Source organism: Terrapene carolina, unplaced genomic scaffold, assembly GCF_002925995.2.
Source record: "Terrapene carolina triunguis isolate 2854851 unplaced genomic scaffold, T_m_triunguis-2.0 Scaffold95, whole genome shotgun sequence".
NCBI lineage: Eukaryota > Metazoa > Chordata > Testudines > Emydidae > Terrapene > Terrapene triunguis.
The window spans coordinates 5,528,211-5,546,034 of NW_020664446.1; the positions used below are offsets into that span (position 1 = coordinate 5,528,211).

The following is a 17,824-nucleotide window of genomic DNA, read 5'->3' on the forward strand; positions in this document are numbered from 1 at the left end:
GTAGTTGTGTTTATATAAGCACTTGATTGCTGACAGATGTTTTAAAAGCTTTAGTCCTCCTCCATCTGCTATAATGCTGTCACTGCAAAAGAGCTAACAGGAGTAGATCTGACTAGATAAATTTGATTCTGTTTAACGTCAGTGCATGTTTACTTGTATCCAAAATAAATTTGACATATGCTGAAAGGCTTTAAGAAGCAGGACCAAACAGAGAGAGAATAGTTTATGCAGAAAGAATATGAAGACAGGTAGTTGTTTTTTCTAAAGGAAAAATACAGAAGAAATTGATTGTCTCACAAATCTTTGGTCCAAAGGCAGCATTGTATTTTTCTAGATTAAGTACTTTTAGATAGTAAATAGAAAATTTATTAGGTGGAAGTTCAGGCATGGAATAAAAAAAATAATGAAGAAGAAAAGCAACCTTTTAAAAACTCTTTCTACTTTTGTTCTTTGGGTTGTTAAGGTCAGTATAACTTTTTTAAAAATTTGATGAGCTATCTGTATTTTTGATGAGTTTATTAAACAAATCTCCACATAAATATTTAGATATTGATGTTTTAGATTTTAAGACTTCTAATTTAAAAAATCTACATTAATAAAAAAAGGGTATTGGGTAAGTATTACAGTTTAATCCCTTTAATATCTGGGTATAATAGAGACCAAGATATAACCCTAAAAGAATTGCTACTTTTATTCCATTGTTATAAAAAATGAAATGACTTTATTTTAAAAGCCAATTTTTTTTTTTTTTTTACAAGCATCCGTTTGTTACTGTCACTTCTAATAAACCAGTCAGAGAGTTGATTGCAGAGGCAAAGGCTGAAGTAACAGAAGAAGTTGAAGATGGTAAAGATGAAGATGAAGAGGAGGAAACAGAAAATTCTCTGGTCAGTTAAAGTATAAATTTATAGATATGGGTGCTTATTTTAATTACATTTTGTCTATGAAAAACTTTCTGGCACACTAATTATTTTTGCAACATTTTTAATTTGTACTAAGAATAAATTTTTTTTTTTTCTTCCAAGTATAGCATGCCTTCAGTGCAAAATACAGAAGTCAGAATTTATAAAAGTCAGATGATCTTAAGCTTCTTCAGGACAGAATAATAAAGAATATTATGTGCATGTATGGTTGTTATGTGTGTACATGTGGATATGTAAGGCGAGAAGGTTGCTTAAACCAGGAGTGGACAAACTGTGGCTCGAGAGCTGAAGCCTCAAGCCCTGTCGGGCGCCTCCCATGGGGCTGAAGCCCCAAGCCCCGGCAGGTACGCCCCAGCTCTCGGACTTCTGAAGATGGCCATATACAACTTAGAGGGTCAGTAAGTTTGGCCACCTCTGGTTTAAACAGTCAAAGACTTTTTGTAAAATAATACACAAATATTTAAATTCAGGCAAATATGTAAATGTATTAATGTGTAAGTGAACTGTGTATTTGGTATAATAACTAACTCTTGTATGGGTGAAGGTATGACATTTATGTTATAAATTAAGTTTCCTGTGCATTTATAACTCGACTATTTTAAAAAAACAAAAATCTGTCTACAGGACAAACTCTCTAGTGGAGTTAGTTTGTGAGAAATTTAGATTTATAAGGATACTTCTGCCCGTCAAATTCAGTCTCTTAAATGGAAATGAAACCGTAGCTTTAGTACGATAATATACTAATATCTTGTGAATGAAATAGATTCATTTACATTATTTATATGTATCCTATTTAAAAACACATTTGACTTCCAATATACTGAGATCCTAAAATACTTTCATATTTAGAATTATTTTAGATGCATTTTAGCACAAAGAGTGTGTTACTACATGCTTTCTTAGGCAAAAAACTCGCATTGTGGTTTGCCTTAGTAGAAAGAGCAGGATCAGGCCAATATTTGATACAGTAGCTAGGCATAATTTACATAACATTTTAAATTATATACTGTAATCTCCTAATGGCAAATTGTAACAGTTTCATTCACAGATTATGGGGTTCTAGTAGTAAATATAGACAAAGATGTATCATTATCGCTCCGAAGAGTGAAAGAATAATTATGATTTGAGATAATGGTTCATTAATATATTTGTCTGTATCTGTCTTTGTAGAAATATAATAATATTAATTCACAGTCTAGCAACAACAATTGCTAGAGTTATGTTCACATAATTGTTTTGATTATAACTTCTTGTTACCATCCATTCATAGCTGCTAAAAACTTTTACCTTTTTAACTAAAATTTCTCATGCTTGGTCTCTGCCTGAAGGTGAACTTTTGAAGTTCGTGTAAAAATTGTTCAGCCATTTTTGAGTGAGAAGAGGTTAAAAAATACACTTGTCCAATTTTTATATCTATATACTGAGATTATAATATAATATAGCTATATATTTAAAAAACAAAGAAAATGTTACAACCTTCTTAAACATTTGCAAGTTAAAATTTGGCATGGAAATAACCCTCCTGGAGACGTAGTGCCATTGTTGAAAAGAAATTGTTTTTTTTCACATGTGAGTGGAACAAAGCTGGCTACAAAGCAAAAAACCTAATCAGATGTATTGCTGCTAATTAGTTGGGACCTCTGGGATGAGATCCTCATCCCCACTCCAGCCTTATTATTCTAAGTAAAAGGGCCATGAAAGCCCCACTTCTGGCTATGGGAGGATTTCCCTGGTACAGGCATGGTGAAAACAGCCATGAGACTGCTTTCTGACTATCCCCTCACAAGCCCTGGCAAAGGGAACGTACTGGGGGCATCTTGGGGCAGCACTCAGATTTGTGGGCAATGCTGTGGTCCATCGGGCAGCCTGGGGAAGCTGCGGTAACTTAGACGTGCCCCCAGGTGTGTTTAATTTATGCTCAGGTCCTCTCCAGTCCCTTGAGTAGCCCAGGATCGGGGGGCAAAAAGGTGGCATAAGGCCAAGATTTTTTGTTGTGCCTCTTAGATGTGCACACAGAATCTCACCTCTGTGGCCAGAAGAACCATATAGGGTGTAAAGTGGTGGAGGAAGGGCTTATGAGGACTTTACAAGGTGTGTGGGTGCTGAGGCAAAGGATGTCCAGTGTCCCTCAGGGACTGAGAAAGGGCTCCTGTGAAATTGTAAATTGGTCAGAAGGGCTTTTTTACAGATGTAATAGTTCTGTGATTATGTCTTGTCAAATAGTTTGAGATAATGGAATTTATTTTTCCTGGAAACCAAGCTACATACGTGTAGTATCTTTTCATATACATATCTCTGTGTGCAAGAAATTTTTGTATAATTGTTTTCTACATAAATTAGAAAATAGTAATTTTTTTCTTTTTTAAATACATTTTTAGCAATTACCAACAAACAAGCGTGCCTCCTCTGACCTTAGTATTGCCAGCTCTGAAGAAGATAAACTTTCACAGAATGCCTCGATTCTGGAATCTGTTTCTGAGAAAACAGAAAATAATGCTGCTGAGGAGAAGAACATCAGTGTATTTCCAGATGATAAAACAACTGCTAATGAACCCAAGACAATTAAAGATGTGGAAATTATTGACAGTGTGTCTGATACCACTCCTGGAGATATTGTAAATGTGCAGAATGGGTCAGTATTAATTGAGGAAGATGAGCCAGAGAAAACATCAGGAGTTGAAGAGAATACTGGAAAAGCAGAAGTAGTAAATGAAGACACTGGATCACAGACAGAAAGAAAAGAAGCTGATACAGTGACAGCATTAGAAACAAACGATAAACACAGTCTGAAAACAGAGGAAAGAAGTGCCATAGAAAATGAAGAGACAGATGAAAATAAACTGAAAATAGCACCTGAAATTGAAGATGCCAGTATTCAAACTATAGAAGTGATATCTAAAGAGACTGGAGAGAAAGAGGAGAAAGAAAGTGGAACAGATAGCCAGGAAAATAAGAGTGAAGGAACAACGACAGAACAAATTACAGAGCAAAAGGATGATGGTAAATCTGAAGAAGTTCAGAAAGATGAGATGACAGGCAGCACTAATGAAACTCTGGTTAAAGGTGCAGAGAAAATGGCTGACACAGAGCAGGAGCCAATAAAAAATGGAGCTGACAATGCTCAAGAGACAGGCAGCACTAGTGAAAGACAGATCAGTAGTGGAGATAAAATACCCGGGACAGTCCAGAAGCTAATGGAAAGTAGAACTGAGCATGTTCACGAGACAAGCAGCTTTGAAGAAACTCAGATTAAAAGTGGAGATGAAGTGACTGATACAGATCAGAAATTAGTTGAAAGTGAAAATGAAGATGTTCATAAGACAAGCAGCATAGAGGAAACTGAGGTCAAGGATTCAGGAAAAGTGGGTGATATAGACCAGAAGCCAATACAGAGCAAGACTGAGAATATTCATGAGACAAATAGCACTGAGGAAATTCAAGTCGAAAGTGTGGGTAAAGTGATTGAGCCTGACCAAAATTCAAAAACAAATGAACCCGAGGATACCCACGAGAACAACATTCAGATAAATGCAGAGCATTCAGAAGTTCCGTGTGATGCACCACTTAAGAACAAGCTTCAAGATCCTGCAGCTGAACAACCTAATGATTCTGAACTCACTCCAATACCCATTATTAGTGTTAGCACCGAAGAAAATGAGGAAAAAGTTAAAATGGGTAATCAAGCCAGTGCTGAAACATTACAGCAGCTAGAACCTGAGACACTAAAGGAAAATGATACAGAATCAGGCACTGGTTCCACAGCTGATAATAATAGCATTGATTTGAACTTGTCCATCTCAAGCTTCCTCACTAAAAACAAGGACACTGGATCAATATCTTTACAAGTAAGTGTAGACAATTAGTTATAATTTTTTATGTAAAATCTTATATAGTAGGACCCTAAGACTTTCTTGGGGAGTTAATAATGCCGAGAAAATCAACCAATCAGAAACTAGCTTAGTAATATTGAATCTGTACATTTATAGGAACCATTTTGCTAGGATTGAAGATTGCAAATAGTCAAACACCAGTTGCATCTAAAACTGTTTTCAAAGAAAATATTGGAGTACATGGAATAATGTTGTAACTCTGTGTACATGTGATTAGGCAGCAATTGCAAATGGCCACAAAACTGCCACACATTTCTCTAAATCGTTGTAAAACTATGTTCCAAAATCTAAACTATCAGATCAAAAAATTGTTAATCATTACAGTTGTGAAGATAACCTTCAAAATGTGAACCAATACATTGAGACAGGAAATTCCAAAGAGCCGAAAACTACAGGATGTTTAAGAGGAAGATTTGTCTTGTGGTTAAGGCTTGGGACTAGAACTCAAGATTTCAAGTTCAATTCCTGGCTTTATACATAATTCCTGTTGACCTGGGTAAATCCCTTAACCTCTCCCTGTCATATCTCAGTCTTCTCCATGTATAACTTCTCTCTAACCCATTGTTTGTCCTGACTATTTAGACCAGCGTTTTTCAAAGTTCGGGTCACGACACAATACTGGGTTGCAGCATGTAAGGCACTGGGTCGCTCTGGTCAGCACCGCCAACTGAGACATTAAAAGTCCCGTCGGCGGTACTGCCCAGCTAAGGCAGGCTAGTGCCTACCTGTTCCGACACTGCGCCGCACCCAAGAAGCGGCCCACAGCAGGTTCGGCTCAAAGGCAGGGGGGCCACGGGGCTTCACGCACTGCCCCTGCCCCGAGCACCAGCTCCGCACTCCCATTGGCCGGTTCCCAACCAATGGGAGCTTGGGGGGCGGTGCCGGGGGGCAAGAGCCGCGCAGAGCTGGACCTGCTGCTGGCCGCTTCAGGCGCAGCGCGGTCTGCGGTGCCAGGACACGCGGGAAGCCTGCCTCCGTACCCTGGCTGCACCGCTGATTGGGAGCTGCCAGAGGTAAGTCCGCAACCTAACCCCATGCCCCAATCTCCAGCCCTGAGTCCCCTCCAAACCTTGAACCCCTTCCTCCACCCCAAGCCCTTCATCCCTGGCCTTAACCCAGAGCCTGCACCCCCACCCAGAGCACTGACCCGCTCCTGCAGCCCAACCCCCTGCCCCAGCCCAGAGCCCCCTCCCACGCCCTGAACCCCTCATTCCTGGCCCCACCCCGCAGCCCTCACCCCCGCAGCCCAACCCTATGCACCAGCCCTGAGCCCCTCCCACACCCCAAACCCCTCATCCTCAGCTCTGTTGGGTCGCGGGCATCAACAATTTTCTTCAACTGGATCCCCAGAAAAAAAGTTTGAAAACCACTGATTTAGACCGCAAGATCATCAGGATAGCAATTGTATATTCAGGCTTTTCTACAACAGAAGGTGCTTTACCTATACTGGTATGAATGCAGTTATGCCAGTATAATTGCTTATAGCAATATATCTCATTCCTATTCAGCAAGAGGAACATAAGGCACATTTATACTCGTATAACAGTATCCATGGTATTGGTTTAAAAAAAAAATCTCCTCCCTTTTATCTCAATGAAGTCATAATTTTGGTACTGTGTAGTAAAGTGTAATAAAATAATAATAAAAGGCTAGGAACTTGTTAGTCACGTGATACTTGAAGTCATGAGGTATTGCTAATTGAAAGGAGAATTTAATAGATTAATAACATCGGTAAGTTAATGAAGCACTGTCAAGGCGTGGAATCTGGCAGTAATGTTTGACATTTGATCACCTCACTGATTCACATTAGAAGCAGGTCTTTGTTGAACACAGCTTGAAAAATTTACCAAACACTTAATGGCCAGAGGACTAAGCCTAGGGACAAAAGGCTGGTGGGAGTTGCCACCAAGGTCTAGAGAGGCATTGTCTGTGGAGATTCTCACTCTTCTCCCCCGGTGCTACTGTCAGTAACTGAAGGGGAGAGTATTGGGATTCCTACCAGAGGTGTTGGCCATGGATACTGCCCTTGAGCTCCTTCTTTCATATCCACTACTGGCTTGTAAGTGTCTGACAAATGTGAAACCCTGGTTAAGGGATGAGAACAATTTGCTCTCTCTTTTTCTTCTCCACTCAGGAGCCTCTCCTACTCTACCCCAACGTGTTGTAAGGAAGGGGTCTCCTATATTGCTCCTCCCCTGACCAACAATTTGTGTCCCCTTTTCCCATTACCTGCCTCTGTTTTTGCTGATAAGTTTCCCAGGCAGAAATGTAGGGTGAAATCAGCAAATCTTTATTCAGTTTCACTGCCACTTTTCAGAATCCTGGGGACATCTGTGAAAATGTCTAGTCTAGATGAATTCAAGGGAAAGCAATGGGGAACAACAACGGCAATAGAACTGTTTTCAGACTCAGAAAGATAACACTGCATCAGTTCATGTTGGAAGATTTAAAAAATTGTCTAGATAAATGGCAACTTAATTTATAGGAAATAATAATAGCTTAATTTCCCTCTTTGCTGGCTAAGAAAAGTTTAACTTCTTGGCACCAGTAAGAGGACTTTTCAAGCTCTTGTAACTTGAGGACAATTTACTTTGCTGTATTGTATGCAGTTGCTCTCTATTTAGAAACTCAGTAATTTAATTTATCAGATGTAAAAAAGTGTTATTTAGTTGAACACAGAATAACAACATTTTCATTCAGGAAACTAGAAGACACAAGAAAACATTGAAGAAAACTCGCAAATTTGTTGTTGACGGAGTAGAAGTGAGTGTGACAACTTCAAAAATAGTTACAGAAAATGATTCAAAAAGTGAAGAATTGAGATTTCTTCGGTGAGTAAAAAATCTCTAAATGACTTTGGAGACTTTTGGTATTCCTTTTCCTTCCTGAATAACACAGGAAGAATCTTTAATGCAAAAGCACTCTGGGGTTTGTTTTTATAGTGCACTGGGATTAAATTTAGATCTTCTTGTTAGCAGAAGGAAAAACCGTTTATTTTAAAATAATGATACAAAAATCCAAGTCTAATCTTACATTTCTTTTTTAAAACTGGTATTATTGAGCCCAAATTGTTGATTTTTTTAAATTATTTTTATCTTTATTCACTTCCTCTCTTCTTTTGCCCCACCAATACTACTGCTCATTATCAGACGTCAAGAGCTGCGGGAGCTAAGACTTCTTCAAAAAGAAGAGCAGAGAGCTCAACAGCAGCTCAGTAATAAACTCCTACAACAACGAGAACAGATGTTCAGACGCTTTGAACAGGAAATGATGGTAAGTTTTTTTTTTTTTTTGTTTTTTTGCACCTACATGATATAAGGCAGCTTTTTATTGAGTGAATTTAGTGCTTTTAAAAGATGCCATATTGATGGAGTAGGTGAACATGGGTAGCAACAGTCTAGGCTTTTCCTGCTGAGGGTACTTCTCTGTAGTTCAGTGTTCATGTTTATTCAGTCCTTGTTCTCTCTACTTAGAGAGATTTTGACAGGTAATCTTGTTGATCTCCCAAACTAATCAAAATGCTCGGAAATAGTGCCTCCTAGTCAGCAGAGGGTGATAAAACCAGTTTTTGGGAGGATATCTTCCCCACTCCATTAATTGGTTTGCTCATTCACATACTTCAGTTGTTTTTGTCTCAGCAAGTGGAGGAACATTTCCTTTACCAGATGTCTAGTTAGTCTGGGCTAAAGCAAAAAGACTCGGCCAGAGATATTCACCAATGTACAGCTGCCTCTGCAGCATGCACTCGAGACCCCAAGAGTATGCAAGCTCCCTCCCTAGCAGCAGGTCAGCCCTTTCGGGAGTGCAGTATGACAAGTTCTACGGGAGCTCTAGGGCCTGGAATTGCTGGTAATGCTAAGTCCTCACACAACCAAAAATTGGAGGATACTTTTGCTTGAATTGTGTGGGAAATGCTAGTTGTGAGGTATCTCAGGAGAGGACCAGCCTATCCTCAGGAAATACCTAGCATGTCCTACCTCCTCTGAGGGCACTGCCTTTGGTTTCCCAAAAGATCCTCTTCTCTGGGACCCTCCAGGAATTTCTCTCCTGCTTCTTGGTCCAGAGAGAAGGAACCTTAGCTGCAACAAGCAGGTGCAGTCCTATCCCTGACCATCTCCAAATCAACTCCAGTCAGTACTGGGCTCTCCTTCAGCCCAGTTCCTGAGTGACTCATCAGAGGAATGAAATAACCGCTGTTAGCGCCCTCTGATCCAGGAGAGTGACTGCAGAAGGTATTCAAACGGTCACTCCAATAATGAAGGTCCTCTAGTCCCCAGGTCCTTCAAAGCTTACTCCTAAGGGAATTCTGCACCAAAAATTTTAAAATTTTGCACACAATATTTTAAAATTCTGCAAATTATATTTATTAAATTAATGTGGAGGCTCCAGCCTGGCATTGGGGAGCACAGGCCACTGGCTGCACAAAGGTGGGAGATCACTGTGTAACTTCCTCCCTGGGACACAGACTCTGCGGCGAGCCTGCACCCAATCCCGACACAGCACAAGGTCTGGGCCTGCCACAGAAACACCCCAGGGTCCTGCCCCTCTGTCTGGGCAGGCAAGCTTAGCAAGGTAGGATACAAGTGTGGAGGGGCTTAATGTGGGGGGATCCAGGTGTGGGATGAGAGGATTCTGTGTGGGGCAATCTGGGTGCAGGCGGCTCAGTGGGGATCCAGTTGCGGGAGGGATCTGGATGCACAGGGGCTTGTTGAAGGGTTCTGTGTGCAATGGTAATGGGACTCTGCAGGGGGGTCCAGGTGAAGGTGGTTGGGCCTCAGCGACGGGGGAGGAGTCTAGGTGTGGGGGGGATAGAGCTCGGCCTCAGCAGCGGGGGAGGAGTCTAGGTGTGGGGGATTCAGTGGGTGGTCCAGATGCTGGGAGAGTGGGGCTCAGTGGGGTGGGGATCCAGATGCAGCTGGTAGGGGCTTGGTGGGGTGGGGATCTGGGTGGCTTGGGGTGGTCCAGGTGCAGGGGGAGTGGGGCTCATCGGGCGAGTTCTGAGTGCGGGGGCGCTGAGGCTTGGTGGGAGGGTCTGGGTATGGGGGGGTCTGGATGCACGGGGTTGGGTGAGTGGGGGAGCAGTTCCATGTACAGGAATCCCTCCCCTTGCAGCTGAAGAGCAATGGGTGCAGGAAGCAGTGGGGTGGTGGGAGTTGGCAGAGCCTGCAGCCGGGGGAGAAATCTGGGGGTAGGTCTGATCCGACCCCGGATGCCATGCAGGGGAAGAGGAAGTCCCGTCCTCCCCAGCCCAGCCGGGACTAGCAGCTGAGCCTGGCACAGGGTAGGAGCCACCAGCCAGGTCTTCCCCAGTCCTGCGTCCTGCCCCACAGTGATTTACCTCTCTGACGGCTGCCCTGGGCACCCAAAACATACTGCTGGGGAGGGTCACATGACCGCTCTTGTGGTTTCCCTTTGCTTCCCAGTCAGAAAGTCATTTTTCTGCGGGGAAGCAAAGAAATCTGCAGGAGACATAAATGCTGCACATGCGCAGTGGCACAGAATTCCCCCAGGAGTAAAAGCTGCTTCTGTGGGGAATCAAAGGAATTGCCTCATCATATATGCACCAGATTAGCTTTTCCCCCACTACATCTAAATCTTCCTTTGCAACACATCAAAGTAGGCTTGCAGGCAGCCAGAACAGAAGACGCAAAAAGGATTCCCTTTCCCACAGGCAACTCCCCCTACCCCTACAAGCATGAGCATGCTCCAGCTTCCTTAAGAAGATAAGTAGCTCCTCCTCCTGCCTCCTACATAGCAGGTCATAGGCCAAGGTAATAGTCACCTTGTAAATACTTACAATAAGATAGATAGCACAGGCCCCCTGCTAGACACACACCATGTTTTGACCTGGAGCTGCTAAATATTCTGTGCTATGCCTCCCATCCTTGCTCTCTCTCATTTTATGCACTTCCATATAAATTATTTCCAGCTTAATGTACTGGCTTTTGGTATGATTTGAGAAGTATTGCCCTCCAGTGGCTAACTGAAGATAAGGAATCTATTATTCACTGAGAGTGATATCTGTTAACTCAAGCATTAGAGGCCTGTATTTTTAGACTGTGATGATTCAGTTCCAGAGGTATGAATGTAAAATTTATATAGTAAATTCTGTTGTGTAATGCTTAAAGATTCGTAACACAAGAGGTCTCCAGGCATTTTTCAGCACTGGCAAGGCATGCTTTGTTCACATTCATTTACATGCATCACAAATTCAAAATTTGGTATACCACAATTTGGAGTTCCCTAGCTAAGGTGAGCAAACATCATTGTTTTGACTGGACAGTTCTGCAGAACTTTCAACTCTCCTGAATTTAACGTCCTAGAAAAATATCAGATGAAATGGAATTATTTTACAGAGTAAAAAGCGGCAGTATGATCAAGAGATTGAAAATCTAGAAAAGCAGCAAAAACAGACAATAGAACGTTTGGAACAGGAACACACAAATCGCTTACGAGATGAAGCAAAACGCATCAAAGCAGAACAGGAGAAGGAATTGTCCAAATTCCAGAACATGTTGAAAAACAAAAAAAAAGAGGTAAGACTCATTGATAATTTAGAAAGTAGGGGGCCTGGCCAAAGGCGAGCATGGTTGGACTCCCTTTATCCCTGCCATAATAACTTCTGGGGGCCATTCACAGCCATTGTAATTTTTTTGTTTTATTGCATACAAAACAACTAACAGACCATTGAAATATTGACTTCTGCAGAAGTCACTGATTGATTAGCACATTTGTATCTTTCATATAATCTTTAAAATTAATACATTTTAATTTTGGTTGATAGCATTCCACAAAACAAAAAAGCCAAATTTCCCTACATTTGTAATTTTAGAATTTAAAAAACAATAATACAGCTTTGGTAACAGTTGAGTCATTATACCTACTGTAAGTTTCCATTTGTTTATTCATTAAGCCCATATTTTATAACTTGTCTGTAAAAGATATAACCCTGGCAGGAGTTCTCTTCTGAGATTTAACTCAATTGGAAAAAAAAATCGACAGCTGAAAAGTTTTATGACTAATTGCAGATCTAAGTTATATAGTGAAACAAGTGAGTGAAGGATGATGCTGAAAGTCTAAACCAGTGGTTCTCAAACTTTTTCTTCGTGGGCCACTTGAAAATTGCTGAGGATCTCGGCAGACCACTTAGTGGTGTTTTTACCGCTAGCTAACTATTGTAAAGTGCTTTGGATAAAAGCACTATATAAAAAGAAGCTTAATAATAATCAATGTTTTTTTGTTCCACAAATAAAAGCGCACAACTCATATTTTAATATCAGTAGTCTTACCTTTCTAATGCAATGGATGTGCCCTCTCTCCTCCACCGCGGCAGTCCCCCGAGCTGGGGCTGGAAAGGAGGGGAGTCTCTCCCCCGTCCCCCATCACAGCAACCCCCGAGCTGGGGCTGGGAAGAAGGGGTCTCTCTCCCCCGCCCACAGCAGCAACAGAGATGAGGCTGGGAAGGAGGGCTGTCTCTCCGCCGCAGCCCTGGAGCTGGAGAAAGTCACCTCTTTCTCTGGCTGCCGCAGCCCTGCACGTCCCAAATTCCCCCTACCCCCTCTTTTCACCCCATAGCCCTCTCCCACTTACCCTCTATTCCCCCCAAGGCCACCACTTCACCTTACATGTGCGTCTTCTCCAGGGACCAGGCACCTAATTAGTGAAGCCATACCTGCGCGGCTCCACTAATTAGGTGGGCGGCCCTTCATTCTCTCGTGTGTGGCCACCCAGGCGCACACCTTAGTGGGATCTATCCGCGGACCACCTGAATGGAGCTCATGGACCACTGGTGGTCCACAGCCCACAGTTTGAGAACCTCTGGTCTAAACTGTTAATTTGCTTGTGTTAGCTCATGAGAAAGTGGTGTATTTACATATAGGTTTTTGTATATGAAGGCTGTATTTTATTTTTAAAACAATTGCATAGTTATAGTTCTGCATATAAGTGAATATAATTTATGCAAAAATAAGAGTAGTTATTAGATTAATATTCATTAATCTAAAAATCTATGGTGCATTATCAGAGCTTTTATGCAGAAGGACCCTGTAGTATGAACATGTTTAGAAAAATATATATTTTATTTCTTTTGAACTGTACACTGGTATGTATTAATCATTTTTTTCTCTTTTGCTGAACTTCTTGCATTTTTGAGTTTCTTTTTACTGGTGATTGGGTCTTATATGGGGAAGCTGGTGGAACTTAATGCTGTATACTGATCTAAAAAAATTTCTTTCTTGGAAACAGGAATAGCATGTGGTGGTTTGGACTCTGATTTCTGATGGGGCTTCCACTATTAAATAAACATTTGTTCTTGGAGGCATACTTTTTTATTTATGGTTCAGTGAGGAGATTTACAGTTTGGAGGAAAATGCAGTCAGAGTTCTAAAACTATCCATGTTATATTGGAGAGTATGGAAAGTATATAATGTTAAAAACTGGCAATATTTAATCTCCACTAAACAAAATCATCAAATCATCATATTCTTAGCAAGTTGCTTTATCAGATAATATTTAGAAATTAGCTCACCATTTTAAAGTGCACTATACTGAAACACATTTTATACAATTTCGGCCTAACTGTAATGCAGAGTTTTTTAAGAATATAATAATTGGTGGGGGTGGCTGTTTCAAAGGTTTACTTTTTAAAACTGAATACTTGCAGCCCTTTTATCTTTAGTGTGCTTATGTGCCTCTTTTATATTTTAAAACATACTGTGTAAGTGTCATTTGTGGTTGAGAATATAGAAATGACATTGTATCAATTTGGATATGAGAGAATGTCAATGAAAGCTGTTTTTCAGTGGAAGTTCCTCTAAACTTCCACTTGTTTCAGATCTGTTACTCTGGGGATAAAAATATTTTATAAAATTTCCTGTACTGTTTAAAGAGACCATTACTATTGCAGGAGGCTTTCTTAATCGATGGCTGTTTAAGTTACTGCATGAAAACACATTAATGAGATAAAGTAATCCATAGGAAGGCATCATTGGTTCTGAGAGCACTTCATTAACATTTGCATGTAAAATCAGATGGGTTTATGGCTCCTTTCTACGCTGCACTTAGACTTGCACAGAGCATGCACTATCTTTTCCTTTTTCACCAAACTAACACCTCTGCATGCTTTCCAGTACCTTAGTGCTTGAACTACACCTCTCATGTTCACAACAAATGCTTGCTGTGGAGAAAAAAATGTTATTTTCCCCACCTTCTGCATGCTTATACACTAGGTTTTTAATGAAGTGGAGAAAGCACCAAAAGAGCTGAGAAAAGAGCTCATGAAACGCAAGAAAGAGGAGCTTGCACAAACCCAGCATGCTCAGGTAACAGCAGCAGCTTCATGCTACTAAAATCCAAAAAGCAGCATTAGTCACACAGCTTAATCATTTCACTTTCTTTTTCAGAGTGACTTTGAAATTTAACTTCTAACCCTTGACAGTTGCTCTGCTCCCTCAAATGCTCCCATAACCCTTTCCATAGAGTACAATGTATAATAAATTATATGCAAACTTACGTTGATATGTTAAAAAAGCTTAACATTCGGAAAGCTGTATTCAGATTAGAAAAATATCTTTATACATCCCGGGAAAACTCATGACATTGCCTTTTCAGCTGATAAGTATCTTGTGTGTCTGCATAATTATAAATGTTAGAGTAGAATGTCAAATATTTTCAGAATATTAAGCATAAAGGAGGAAAATAAGTATATTGAAAGTGTAAAATTAAGAATACTGTTCATGACAGCAGAGCATTTAAAGTAAACTGACTTAATTAAATACCGAAGTGAAATGGAAAGTTGTATGAAAACTTTAGAAGATTGCAAATATAATTCCACACCTTGCACCTTACTGATATTATCTGACAGAGCTGGAAGACAAAAAAAAAAAATATTAAGTGTGTTCTTCCTTTGTGAGGTTTTGAATGTGCTATTCTACCTCTAGTCAAGGTTATATCACAAAAAGGGTTTTGGGATGAATAACTGAAGTAGGATTTAATTATTGTTTACAGGAGTGGAAAAGGTAGTGATGTGATTGGACTATGTTAGTTGTGATTTGACTTTGAGGCGTAGATGTTATATTTTATGGGCATGATGGGTTGAAAACTTTGTACAACTTGAAATAAAGATGGGTGTACACCTGAGCAAAGTTCATAATAAGTAGAGTTTTAGAACTACAAGTTGTCATACTTCTATCAGTGGATTTTAATGGGTTTCCACTACAGCAAAAGCTTTGATAAATAATAAGATATCCTGATTAAGTTAAAAGATCCTAATTTTATGTCATCAAAAAGTACTGTAAGCATAAGAACATCTGCAGAAATTTGATTTCAAATCTGTAAACAGATCAGTTACGTACAAGTACCATTTCTACTGTAAATGATTGTTTGCTCCAACCATCTTCATATTCTCATGGCTGATGTATAGTAGTTTACCATCTTTGAAAGAAAGGAGTTGTTTTTGTTTACATTTTGACCTGGGAAGTATTGTATTGTATTCTGATCCACAGGGCATTGCTCAGGTTATGATTCAATCTTTTCAATTGTCTTCGTGTACACTCTTCAATGCACAAATGCAGGATGTAAGTCCAAAAATACCAAGAAGGGTTTATTTCCCTAATTTTTTCAACTTTGTGTTCTCTCCTGTTTTTTTCTTTGGCTCATATGTGCTGATGAATTTCATTGTCTCAAAAATTGATGAGTGCAAATTTATAAAATTGTATAGTTTAAAAGTTCAAATTGATGCAGTGATTAACTTTGGACAAAACATTGTGTATTTTCTCTCAGAAACAGAAGTAGTAAATAATTTAATGATTTTATCATTTCAGCACCTGTGAGAAATTGAATGCAGTGACTAAATTTTATGTTGTGTGTGCAGTGAAATTTTTACCTTTTGGGAAGTGGCATTTAGTATTTTCTTGCTAAATCGTAGGACAAAAACTTGTTACTACTGTCACAAAGAACTAATGTAACCGCTAAAGAGAAAATTATATTGTGGTCTGCCTCCTACACTAGGCAGCAAAGTTGCCAGTGAAGTTTTTCTCCATAATGTTTATTGCATGTGATGTGATAAAGATTGTGGAAAACATCTTCACTGGTAGCTTGGTAGACCACAGTACACAATCTTTAGTGTGTGTGATGTTTGGTATTGATGTTGGAAGCTGAAAGGACAGAGCTTGTGTTTTTCAGATACATGGCTTAGCTTGCTGTGCTAGCCATTTTAAGAAAACCCTCTTATTTTGACTTCCAGTATAAACAGATCAGAACTATACGTAAGTGATTGAGGGAGGAAAGTCTCTTCCATGATTGCTTTTCTGACCTTGACCACAACTTCTAATGTAATATTTTCCCCAGGGGTTGAAAATGTAAGACAGCATGAAAAAATACCTTGAAAGTCACCTACAGCATGTTTTACACAATGGCACCCCCAGCTATTCGAGTGTACTAAAGCTGAATTTCTAATATATTTCAGTCTTCTTACTCTTTTCATTGAAAAGTAAATAATGTGGAACCCTCTAAAACTGTATTGTCATCAGTCCATTATTCTGTTTTTAATCTGTATCACTGACCCTATCTCTCTGATAATACCCATAACTAGCGTTCTCCCAGATATTTACCAACTTGCTCCTCTTCCAATTTTATACCACCTTCTGCACATCCCATTCACCCGGTACCACAATAGCCTCCAAGTGTACCCACTTCAGTGTACCTACCCGACCCTGGAGAGATGGTTGTGAAAATTGCAGTTCATTGTCCAATGGGACACACACAAGCCTTACTTACTATTTACTGAACTTCTGTGGGAGAGGAAAATCATGTCTCTCTAAACAGTCATTATCAAGTGTGCCTGTAACAGCTTGTTGAGTCCAGATTTCACTGTTCACATCTCTTCTCCATTGAGCTCTGTGAAATATTTGCTGCACTCATCTTACTTTAAAGATCAATAAGATAAAATGTTGCTGCTGCTGCTCAAGCCCATGTATCTCATTTGAGTAGCATCCACTAGCATCCCAGCTGTCTTCCCATCTCTCTCTTCTCTAGAAATCATCTTAAACTTCATTTCTTCCTGTATGAGAACAAATGCTCCTAGCTTTGCAACTTGGCTCATATCAAAGCTGTCAGCAACCTTTCCATTGACCATATATTGGCTCTTTGTCAGTCATACTAAAAATGTCTGCTCTAACCCTCTCGCTATTTGCTAGCATTTGCTAACTACTGTCCTCTATCCATTCAGCCTTTCCACAGCACTGTTCTAGAGAAACTGGTCTTCTCTTACATGTTTCATAGAGTTTAAAGCCAGAAGGGACCATTAGACTATCTAGTCCAGCAGTGGGGAAACTACGGCCCAGGGGCTGCATCCGGCCCTTCAGATGTTTTAATCCGGCCCTGGAGCTCCCGCTGGGGAACAGGGTCTGGGGCTTGGCCCACTCTTGTGCTTCAGCTGGGGAGCGGGGTCAGGGGTTGGCCCCACTCTGCGCGTGTTGTGGCTCCACATGTCCCCCCTCCAGCTCCTACATGTAGGGGCAGCCAGGGGGCTCCGCACACTGCTCCCACCCCAAGCGCAGCCCCCACAGCTGCCATTGGTCGGGAACCATGGCCAATGGGAGCCACAGGGGCTGCACCTGCAGACGGGGCAACGCGCAGAGCCGCCTGGCCACGCCTCTGTATAGGAGCCAATGGGGGGACATGCTGCTGCTTCCGGGAGCTGCTTGAGCTAAGCGCTGCCTGGAGCCTGCACCCCTGCCCCCCTCCCGAGCCCCAACCCCCTGCCCCATCCCTGATCCCTCTCCTGCACTGCAAACCCCTTGGTCTCAGCCCAAAGCACCCTCCTGTACCCCCAACCCCTCATCCCCACTCCAGAGCCCGGACCCTCAGCCAGAGCCCTCAACCCCCCATCCCAACCCCCTTTCCCAGCCTGGAGCCCTCTCTTGCACCCTGAACTCCTCATTTCTGGCCCCACCGCAGAGCCCTAACCCCTTCCCACCCAGGGCCGGCTCTGGCTTTTTGGCCCCCCCAAGC

At 41.1% G+C, this 17,824-nt stretch overlaps 1 protein-coding gene across 2 annotated transcripts in view; it reads left to right on the plus strand.

Moving 5' to 3' along the window:
• The window catches only part of SLK (STE20 like kinase), a 70,465-nt gene that overhangs the window by 42,134 nt on the left and 10,507 nt on the right, over window positions 1-17,824 (plus strand). The window contains exons 8-13 of one of the 2 annotated variants that reach the window (XM_026650910.2): window positions 759-887; window positions 3,302-4,768; window positions 7,514-7,644; window positions 7,963-8,086; window positions 11,170-11,349; window positions 15,316-15,387. In XM_026650910.2, coding sequence (XP_026506695.1) covers window positions 759-887; window positions 3,302-4,768; window positions 7,514-7,644; window positions 7,963-8,086; window positions 11,170-11,349; window positions 15,316-15,387 — 2,103 coding nt within the window. The remainder of the gene's footprint in view (window positions 1-758; window positions 888-3,301; window positions 4,769-7,513; window positions 7,645-7,962; window positions 8,087-11,169; window positions 11,350-15,315; window positions 15,388-17,824) is intronic. The other variant, XM_026650911.2, reaches the window with a different exon arrangement.